Source organism: Pomacea canaliculata, linkage group LG11 (assembly GCF_003073045.1).
Source record: "Pomacea canaliculata isolate SZHN2017 linkage group LG11, ASM307304v1, whole genome shotgun sequence".
Lineage (NCBI taxonomy): Eukaryota > Metazoa > Mollusca > Gastropoda > Architaenioglossa > Ampullariidae > Pomacea > Pomacea canaliculata.
In genome coordinates this window covers 787,206-798,422 of record NC_037600.1, presented here as the reverse complement: position 1 = coordinate 798,422, position 11,217 = coordinate 787,206, and the positions used below count along the sequence as shown (strand labels likewise).

The 11,217-nt window shown below is 40.2% G+C and overlaps 1 protein-coding gene across 2 annotated transcripts; it reads right to left on the bottom strand.

The window, feature by feature from the left end:
- Positions 1–1,054: 1,054 nt before the first annotated feature.
- Positions 1,055–9,169, bottom strand: LOC112576211. Of its 2 annotated transcripts, none has more exons than XM_025258506.1 (14): positions 8,947–9,169; positions 7,884–8,005; positions 7,537–7,681; positions 7,188–7,262; positions 6,518–6,602; positions 4,692–4,802; positions 4,275–4,379; positions 3,561–3,662; positions 3,337–3,429; positions 2,962–3,066; positions 2,774–2,860; positions 2,451–2,558; positions 2,009–2,244; positions 1,055–1,527 (listed from the first exon to the last, which is right to left on the bottom strand). In XM_025258506.1, exons 2-14 carry the CDS (start codon positions 7,934–7,936, stop codon positions 1,450–1,452), a joined length of 1,383 nt encoding a protein of 460 aa, XP_025114291.1. In that variant the 5' UTR covers positions 7,937–8,005; positions 8,947–9,169; the 3' UTR covers positions 1,055–1,449. The 2 variants fall into 2 exon arrangements, with proteins under 2 accessions (XP_025114291.1, XP_025114290.1); XM_025258505.1 differs by having other exon boundaries at positions 8,951–9,169.
- Positions 9,170–11,217: the final 2,048 nt, after the last annotated feature.

The window sequence follows — 11,217 nt, the reverse complement described above, 5'->3', positions numbered from 1 at the left end:
CAATAATACATGTTACACACTACACAATAATACACACTACACAACAATACACACTACACAATAATACACACTACACAATAATACACACTACACAACAATACACACTACACAATAATACATGTTACACACTACACAATAATACACGCTTGCTGACAAGCAAAACCACATACCAACACCCACAAAAGCAGAAAACCCGTTAGGAGTGAACATTTATTTACATTCTAGATTATAATTTATAAATATCATAGCTACTTATATGTGTGTACATAGTAACAATAACAGTAACACACATGCACATAATTATATCAATACAGTGATACCTCGGTTCTCGAACATAATTCGTTCCGGGAGGACGGTCGAGAACCAAATTGTTCGAGAACCGAAGCAATGAAACCCATAGGAAATAATGGAAACTGGATTAATTCGTTCCAAGCCCCAGAAAATGCCTATTTACTGGCCTAATTTGTATATAATATGTAGAAAAACATGAGTCTCAACAAGAAATAAGAAATAAACGTGTATTTATTAAAACAAAATAAAAAAATAAATACAGCACAGTAAATTGTGTTTCATTTACTGTACCTGTACCAAACTTTATGGCAGGAGGGAATGAATGTGGAGGGAGGAGGGAAGGGGGATGGTTATTGTTTTGAAGGGGAGTCCTCTTCAATAAAAACAGAGGGTAACTGCTCTTCGGGTGTTTCTGTTCTCTGTATCTTTTGCTGAGGAGAATCAGAATCTTGCTCTGCAGTTGCTTGTCTGATTTCTTTACGGAAGAATTTGTCAATTGTTTGCTGTTTTTTTCTCCTTTGCAAAATTTTTTGGAAAGTGGACATAACATTGTCATTAAAAATGTTAACTGCTCTATTTGCTACCACTTTATCAGGGTGATGTTGTTCAACAAAATTTGCGATTTCTGCCCATTTTGCACACATTTCATGACTCTCTCCACAAAAACGTGACTCTCTCTCTCTCTGCACTCACACTGATGACGCAAGCAAGGCGCGCTGGACCGAATGAACGCCATTCGGCTCAACTCGGCTCATCTCGGACGTTCGGATGTTCGAGTTCCAAATATTTGTTCGGATTCCAAGACAAAATTTTCTCGAATTTCCTGGTCGAATACCGATTTGGTCGAAAGTCAAGGCGTTCGAGAACCGAGGTATCACTGTATACAGTTTTTATCTTCTAATAATGTAGACAACTATAATAGCTACCCAGTAGATTTTGTGGCGATAGAAGCTGGGATATCCGTAAGAACGATTGAATTTTATCTGACGAAAGATAAACACAAACCTGTCTGATTGGAGACATTAAAATACAGAGAAGGAATATTTAGCTGTCAGTGAGTTGTTCACTTTAATGGCCACCAAGAGAGGACGTTGACCTCTTTGGTCGACTAGGTGAGGTTGTGTTGTGATCGCTTCATGAATACTGCACGCGGCACACTCACTGGTCTGCCTGACTCAAATACTCATCGAGGACATCCAGGAAAGCAGAGTAGAACATTTCACTCGGTTCTTGAATCTGCGAACACCAAAACCATCCACTCAGAAATCAGTACAAGCGAACTCTTGTTTAAATGAAAGGGGGAAGAATATGTTCATGTGAAAAGATGCGTGTGTGTTTCTCACGGGCATGAGAAGGGCGAACGGGAGAAATCAAAAGCTTTGAAGAGCACTGAAGAAGTAAAAACTTCGCTCCAGCAAAACTCTTTCCGAATCCACACAATATTAAATACTATTTCAGCATTGTACACTGTCCGAAAGAGACATCACATCAAGACAGTCGTTTTAAAATGCTAATTTAGACATTAATAAAATTGTTCAGCTAATGAACCTTCAAATTTTGTGCATTTGTGAATTTCAATATTTACGTGACACTTGTCACATCAATAATTTCTGAATGATGGCAAATTAGCGCCAAATACTCATCGGTTCCCCACCCAGAAAATTCAGACCGATTAAAATTTTTTTTTTTTTTTTTTAAAAAGACAAAAACCACTTACTTCCACTTTCGTCTTGAAAAAATGTCGCAACACATTCACGTAGCACGTTAGGGATATGTGTTTAGAGCAGGACCGGATGCTCGTGAATAAATGTAAGAGATCCATGTCGATCATCATCTCCAAGTGTCCTCGTCTGACAGGCCAGAAGCCATGTTTAATATAGAGTTCACGCCGGGTTGGCATGCGACCCTGGCATGCCTGGCAAGTGCACACACAAACCTGAAGATCATGTTGACCTGAGAAACAAAAAGTTTTTCTAAGCTGGATGCTCTTATAGGACGAGAATATGCACAACATACATAACATAAAATCAGAGTCCAGGGTTAGAGATATATATCAAATGGGCAGCGATCTTCCGACAGTAAAATTCTATCAACGACTTTTCTTCCTAATCCTGTACAGTTCAAATGACTGAACCTTTTGCTGTTCGTGTACTGCTTACCTCTTAGGTTGAACATCAGGATTTTGTTGTCAAGCTTCCTGTAAAGATTCTCATCGTTGCTCTTCCAGTTTGCACATTTCTTTGGTCCTTTCCTGACTATCAGTCGTCCTAGCATAAGAAAAGATGACATGACATAAGCAGGGATTTTGGTGCATTTTCACCCTAAGTATTATTCGTAATTAATATTGCTTACCGATCTCCTTTTAAAATAAAACATCTTTTTCCTTGATGTTTAAAATGTTTTACGCTTGTGTGTGTCATCTGGACATGCCAAGTAGAAAGCAAATACGATTCCAAAAATGAAATGCTTATGGCATCTTCACCTTGCCGGAGGATTTTGAAGGCCTGACGATCTCTGGTCACAGTGTCCCCTTCTGGAATCCTTTCCTCGTTTTCTCGGCCGTCCTCAGCTGAAATACACCAACACCAAGACGATGGTGGATCATATTCGGGAACACTGGTCGTGTTGGCTATGTCAGACCCTAATCTTTGCATGACTTAACAAACCTACCTTTCAAAACGACCCGCTGATTGTTATCAACACAAATCGTCAATGTGTCATCATCGTCCTTCGAGGCTATGTCATTGAGTACGTGTACATTTCTTGGCAGCTTCCCTGCACATGTGTTAATAAACAAATGAACATGTTAATACATTAACATATAAAAATATTAACCCTGATCTCAATAGACATTCCTGTTGTCCACAGTGCTTTCTTTCTCCTCGTGATTTTCTTTCACTCAGGGGCTTGTTTTGAAATAGTTTTTTAATTAATTGTGAAAATTTATTCTCTTTAACTAGTATTCATGTATGTGCGCGAATGCATGTAGTGCCAGAGGTGACACGTGGCATAAAATGACTGATGAACTGATGGTGAAATACAAACCATTGATCTCAAGTTCCGCCCCTAGTCCTATCTGAATATCAACTGCTCCTTTGTGGATAAGGGCCTCGTCGTGTTTTCCTTTGAGGTCGACACCTGGAATACAAAGATCTGTCGACACAAAACCTAGAAGCACGTTCAAATGTTACAGATGAATGTTTCTGATTGACCACTAATTTTTCTTTAAAGGTTAGGTCTGATATCTACGTCTCATTGAGTTATCTCACCATGGACGTTCAGTTTGCTTTTATCCTTCATCTTGATTGTCTGGGGACCGGCCTTGACATTCACTGCAGTGGTACCCAGAGCTTCCAGACGCATTCCTCCACCTGATAACATACGGGTCATGTGAGAACTAGCTGAACCTTCGTAGCGAACGTCAGGATATGAAGCTTTTTTAACTGTCACAATTCTCGCGCCTCTTTTCCTGTCCCCTACGGACATCTAGACAAAATAAACTAGTTTGTAGTTTGGTTGACTCCGCTTTGTAACTATATCCCCCAAATCACGCGACCTTAATTTAGCTAAGGATTTTTAAAATAAAAATCGGAAAGTGTACGTAAAATACATATAAATTAGTGTCCCTGATCTAAAACTTCAAACGATCCAAATCGACTGAAACGTTAAAACATCTAATAAAAGTGTTTGAAACAGTTAGTGCAACCGTCTGAAGTAAAAATGGCGTCCAGTGACTCATATCTCATGTAACGACTCCCATACAATGTCCTTGAGAAGACGTTCTGGATGATGTTTATCGAAATTAGATGAAACTGTTGAGGAGCGAACAGACCTCAGCCAGGTCTGCCGCTCAGGGGAAAAGCCAAAGCGGACAACTTGTCAACCTCCAGTGCCTCCTTGACCTGCCCCCAGTCAATGTTTGACCTTTACCACCAAAGTTTTCAAGGGACTTAACTAAACAAAGTTGTGACCCAGTTACTTACCCTCGCTGTTTATTTTGACGTCACTGCCCAACTTCATGTTGACGTCATGTTGTTTGATCTTAACGTCGGCATCTTTTGCGTCATCGGCCACTTTCATCTGGCCGCCTGCACCAAAGAGAGGTTAACGAGAGGTTAACGAGAGGGAGGCCCTCTTGTCTGTTTGTGGGTCTCAGTCACGTGATTGCCTATGTATGAATAGCCGTTTACCTGGATAAATGAGCGTCAACTGTGTATGTGTTGTGTCGGTAAGTGTGTTTGTAAAGTGTGCGTGTTTGCACAAACAAACATAGATAGTTATCAAAGACTTAGCTGAACATTATTCGCGTGGTTGTCTAGTACAAATACATCATCTGCACGAGACAGGTATCAGTGAAATGCAGTTGGTGTTGTGTGGAGGCCGATGAGACAAGCACATGCCTTGTTTGACCACCGTTGTCCTTTCACCGGCACTGATGTTAACGGCTCCAACAGTCACCTTCACCTTTGCATTGTCCACTCTGTTGGCTACACTCATTGATGGCGTCGTCACTGTGTAACAAGCACAAATTACTTTTCTGAGAATTATGCAAGTACATCTACGCTGATCTTAGACAATTTTTTAAAAATATTCACATGCCAATGTCCGAGTAACATTCAATGTAAAGTGATGAGCTGTCAGGTTTCGGTAAGCAAACATCAAAAACTTGATAAAAACAGAGAAATTAGCTCGAGTCACTGGGTCTAGAACTACTGGATGAACCCTGGAGGTTTCTAAAGCCCCACACGGCCATCTTACTATACGTAATATCTTTAAACCAGTAAGGAACATCAACAAAAACTTCTTCAGTTTTGACATAAAAAAAACTAATGAAGTTCAACAAAAAAGATATACAACGTTGACATTTTATTTAAAATTTGAAAATACAGTGGCAGGATAATACTGAGACAGTCTGGCCTTACGAGTTCCAACATGGCGACAAATAAGCTTCAATCAGAGCCAGGCAGGGTCTATCCAACATTTTCAGGTCATTCTCTCTACTCCATCTTGGCCTATCGATGTCCTGTTTAAGAAACTGACTCTCCTAATCTTCAGAGAACTCATGGAGTCTGTAACGGATAAGTACTTAGTAGAGGGGGTTAGGAGGGAAGATCGACAACCGTGGTTGATCTGATTTAGCGTAGTGGGCTGGAAGTTGTTTGCCCTTGAGCAAATGACGTAAACTGGGACGTCAAAATAAGGTGACGTAAAAGATAGAGGAAATTAACGTTAGAGAAATAACGGTGGGCAGAGAGCAGACGGCGAAACAAAAGTTGGAGCTGGTGGATTTTTCTCGGGACTTTCTCGCAACTGCTGCGACAGCGGAAAAAGTATTACGGGAAGTAATACCGTGGGTAAACTACAGGTGGATGTACTTCACAGGTCGTGAGTCACTGTAGTCCGTGTTCGCACCGTGGGGGAGCTCTGTGGCTTGGCATCCCAGTTTCTTGGCGGGTCAGAAACTAAACACTGGTATCAGCGAGAAAAAGAACAGAAAACTTGGTGCAAGACTGGGCACCGACTTCCATCTGTCGCCTGGAAGGGGCAGCTCTTCACAGCCTGAGAGTAAGCGCCGGTGGAGGAAAGGTTTCCTCCCGGCCTTCAGCGAATCTAACATCATCCGGCCAAACATCTAGGAGCGGCCGCATGCGCAAGATCGAGACGTCTGCTTATAAACTGTGGGTACTGTGAAAAACCATTTATTTTCAATCATAAATAGACTTCGTGAAAGAAGATCAGTGGATTAATTGGAATAGAGGACTTGGAGGGTCTCAAAGACTTTAAAATAAGAGGTTGATGTTTCATCGGGAGCGAACATTGGGTTCTTCATCAGTGACAATAATTTAGGAGAGTCGATTTTATTGTTACTTTAATATTATGTGGGATGAATGATAACATATTGGTAATACATCTTGTGTGGCGAATGAAGGAGTGAATCTATGAGTGTGGATTTTGCCTTTGTTTCATTTGACTTTGTATTTGATTTGAATAATTATTTGTGCCTCTAAGAAGGTACGCCCACCCTCAAGCGATCAGGATATTTTGGTTTGTGGAAAGAATGCGCATGTCTGCGGACGATCCGTGACAGAGTCTTTAGTCCAGTCAATTAGCCCATCCATACATCCTAACTACCCGAAAAACGTTGTTTCAAGTTACTTTGTTGAGTCCAGAGCAACAATTTTATGACAAAGTACAGAGAACAGCACGGACTGAATACACCAAGTACCTGTTGTATCAATTGGTGTTGCTGCCAGGCTCCTCTTTCCAGACTTACTGCTTCTTGTCTCCTTCTTTGTCCTGCTACCAATGGCCTAAGAAAGGGAACCTGAGATTTGGTATTGTTTCCCCCATATGATACAATAGCTTACGTTGTGAGAAAAATCTTGCGACCAACAATAAGATGAAATCCACGTTACACACACCATCTCGCTAACTGTTAACTAGCTGGTTTGACATTTTCACCTGTCCGACAGGCAGAATTAATAATGAACATTTATAAAGCGCCTTTTCAATAATATGCTCAGAGCGCTTTACACACATTATTTACTAAAGTAAACAGAATAACCAGCAGCCATGCATCGATATTCACATTAACAGACACGCACTTCTACAACAGACACACCTACTCATACACCAAGTAAATACAATCTTCATTCGCTGATGAAGCCGACTGTCTGTGACTATCATTGAATTTTAGATGATACAACATGGGTGCAAGACTTGATCACATTGTGTAAGCTCAAAGATAATCAATATCATCAATGTTTTCATCTTTTTACAATTTACAATGTTTTGCAAAAGCCCTAAATAGTGAATCAAGTGAGTTCGAAGACAGTAGACTTTCTCTAAGTTCTGTGGTTCGTTTTAACACTAGGTTAACCTGCATGAACATTTACCTGCTCGTTCTGACCCTCGAGTTCTTCTGTCGAACTGTCGGAAAGTTCATCTTCTTCCATTAGGTCCCCTAAATTCTGAAATAGAGAATGGGGAAGACAAAAAAAACAACAACAAAAAACAAAAAACAAAACTGTATGCTTTCAGTCTGTGCACATTTTTGTTCGTTAATTCTATTTATCTTAGTGGTCTACTATATAACGAGCTCAGCGTCTGACAACCATCGTTCACCGAGGTGTTTGGTGCGAAATTTGACAGGGTTAGTACACCGTGGTCTGTGATAAGTAATTTCCTACATGACATGCAGCACGGTGAATATAAGAAATATTTATCAAAGAAAGCTGTGCTTACTTCATGGAACTCCTCCTCCAGCTCGTCCGCTGACTCCACTTCGCTCAATCTCTCTCGGTTCTCTAAACGTCTCTTCAGTGCGGCCATCTTCTTCTCGAGCTTCCGGAGTTTCTTCAGCTCGTCTTGGCGCGTGCTTTCTTCGAATCTTAAGGTATTCAGAGAAATAGAACAACAAGAGACATACACATCGAAGAAAAAAAGATGCGAAGACATTAATAGGGACTAGCATGAAACAAATAGATACATGTAGACAACAGACACCTTGAGACACACACACAAACACACTAACACACACATTTCAGTAAGCACTCTTCTGTGACTCAAAACTGTGATCTCTGTAAACTTACTCATCCTGTTCTCGGTTCATATTGCGAAACACTTCTTGAATATTCGCATCCATGACCCAGGATTTGCTGATAGCCTTGTCAGGTCTCCGCCACGCAGTCTTTGCTAGCCCCTTGTTCTGGAGCTAAAACAGTGTTATTTGCCTTGAAGCTTGTAAGACTCCGAGACAACGAATAAAGTATCGGAAACAAAGCCATCATTTATTCTTTTACATTAGTGTTGCTCACTAACACGGAAAGAAGTGGAGCACATTTACTACATAGTAGGTGTTTTCCCAGCTCCTTTGAGAAACAATTTACTACCCACCAACCCTTAAATTCTGCATCGTTTCCTCCTTAATTTCTTTAACTGAGAACAGGCATGGCAACGATGTCTTGTTTCCATTCCCTTGGTTTGCACACGTCACGGAATGGAACATTTATTAAGGTTTGCTGTCAAGGGACACGAGGGCAGCTCAGGTATGTGGTTGGAAGCAAAGGTGTGAGAGTGTAGACATTGCATGTAAGGACACTGTGTATAAAACCATGTGTAGACACTGTATGTAAAGACATTTTGTAGATACCATAAAGTCACAATTTGGTTATGACTGTTGTCTCTCGGTACTTACTCATTGTTATCTAGTAGAGAGTGACCCAGCTACATTCTTTACTTATTTTCTCTTTCTGGCTCAGTATCTCTCTCACTCTGTAATGGAGGCGTGTTCGCTGTATATATATATATCCACCGTAATGGATATCTGTTGGTAACAGTCAACAATGCTAACTCTTTGTAGTCGCCTTCGAGTGTGTCTGCCTCAACACTCATCGTCGTTTCACGTCAATATTCTCATTATTCTAAAGGTGTAGTGCTGGCGGTGGATACTTCGAAACCTATGTTTAATTTATGTGTGGAAATTAAAAAACATCATACTAACAGTAAACAGCACCTTGGTTGGTTGGCTGGCTTAGTAAGATAGTGCTTCCACCTTGCGGTGATTTCGCATTCTACAGGTAACAAGAGAGAGTTTAACCACTACACCACTGGTCGCCCCTAATAAACAGAACAAAACAGAAAGTGTTTACATACTTACTTCTATCCTACACCTCTGATCACTGATGGATTGACTTCATGGCTAATCGAAGACCAGTAGAAACAACTGAGTCAAGAGTTTTCCAGAAACAGAAATGTTTTCTGGGATTTGGATCCGCGCAAAGCTAATTAAGCGTTAAACATAGCATGGAACAATTTTTCAGAAACGATCGCCCTCGTTCTGTGCCAAACCTCGGTCATTAACGTGTTACACGTCACGAATATTCCAGGCTGGTGTTTACTCCAACTGCAGCACGTTGGCAGTTTGCCCTGGTGTCGCCTCTGGGGTTACGAGAAAAGGTCGTCCGGTTGGTTTCGGTTCATAGGTGACTAGATTCTGGTAACTAGAGAGTTACAGATATTTTTGACTATGAAAATAGTGGCATCTTGTTAAGTAAAAATTAGGTTATTTTCTTCATAGAACAATCCACAAGATTCATGTGCTGTGGTGTGCTGCTTGCTATGTTTAGACAGGAGTCACAGGGATAGTTAGGGATAGGGTTTGTGAGCAGAGCACAGGGCCTGACAATGCTTATTGTTCTTACATATTTGCTTTGAGCCACTTTAGAAATGTCCATTATTATTATTATTGTTGTTGTTGTGGTTGTGGTTGTGGTTGTTGTAGTTGTAAAGCAATTCAAGCATACTTTTGATGGTGGGGTTGAGTGCCATATATATAAATCATCGTCGTCGTCGTCGTCTTGAAGGCATTAGACGAACTATTCAACTCCCCTTTATAAAATAAATTAAGATGATAAAATTTATTAGGTTGGATGTTAGGAATTTAATAAACGTTGTAATCCTCCCTCACAACACATTACAAAAAATATACTTAGATGTAGTCATAACAAAATTATGTACTATTTCAGATGAAAATATGTCCTAAGGTTTTGTAGTGGTTGCAGTAGGTTTTTGCTCAACAGCATGAACACTTTGGATATAATAATCTCGATGAAAATTTGTCAATATCTTCTTACCTTAAAACTAAAACGCCAATCCTAGCTTTATTTCTAATGGCAGTCCTTAGAAGTTCAAACATTTTCTGTATAGTATATGCATATATAAGCACCTCTTCTGTAAACATTACTCATAACAACCTTTTTCATAATGCTAGTCTTTTTCACACCTTTCCTTTTGCAATATAATGTTACTCTCAGCTCTTGTTCTTTGGTTCCTTTGTTTTCTGGATTTGATTTTATTCTTTGTTAGTACTGTTCTTTATTCTTTTATAGCTCGTACGTTATTTATTTGTTTTCTTCTCCCTCATATGCTGTCCATGTTTTGTTCTTGTTCTGAAGCGCTAAGACTTTGCTCCTTAGGAACGTATGTGCTTTACAAATTTTGCATTTATTATTATTCTAATTCTGCACAAGCACACACACACACACAATTACTACTACTTTTACTAAATAAAATGGTTGCTTGGCAATAAGCATGCAAAGAATATCTTACAATGGCAAATAAACGGGATTTTTCTCTTTAAACAATCTTTTAAATTTAAAAGATTTTGTCATCATTTTACTGTGAACTTGTATTTAAATTTGTTTGTGCTTATTATTATTAGATGCAGATAGAACTTTTATCCCTCTATACAACTTTTGTGGACCCTGAGAAGGCCTTGGCAGTGTTGACAGGGACGTCATCTGGAGGCTGATAATACAATTTGGTAGTCCGCCTAAGCTCATAAACATGATCCAGAGGCTGTACCTTCGTACTTCGTACAGACTCATCTTGCCAAGTTTTTCAACGGTAAATTCGCTAAACCTTTCGTAATGAAGACTTGCGTAAGACAGGGTTGAATTTTATCACCAACAATCTTCCTAATGGTCATAGACTGGATTATGCACAAGACGACCCAAGACAACAACACCTGTATCTAGTGGACCTTCACCATACAGCTACAGGACCTGGACTTTGCAGATGACATTAGTCTCCTATCTCATCGGCAGCAGCATACACAAACTAAACTGAGCTAGCTAGAAGAGAAAGCAGAGAAGACCGACTTCAAGGTCAATAGAAAGAAGACTGACGTGATTAGAATAAACAACAAGTAGGAACTCCCAATTCAGCTTCAATGAGAATATCCTGCAAACAGATCGCTTCGTGTATCTGGGGAGCATTGTCAACAAGGACGGTGGAGCGGACGATGACATCAAAAGCCCCATCAACAAGACAAGGCTTGCTTTCAACAGCCTACGGCCCATCTGGAACTCCCGAGCATTGTCCTTCCGCAGTAAGATCCACATCTTCAACGCCAATGCGAAAGCA

Bases quoted from the DNA above. Each gene is read 5' to 3' on its own strand.
- LOC112576211 (XM_025258506.1), bottom strand. From the start codon at position 7,936: ATGGATGCGAATATTCAAGAAGTGTTTCGCAATATGAACCGAGAACAG. The intron at 7,263-7,536 runs GTAAGCACAGCT...TCTCTATTTCAG, and splicing joins TGGAGGAGGAGTTCCATGAA to AATTTAGGGGACCTAATGGA. The intron at 2,245-2,450 runs GTAAGCAGTACA...TTTGTTTCTCAG, and splicing joins CCTGATGTTCAACCTAAGAG to GTCAACATGATCTTCAGGTT.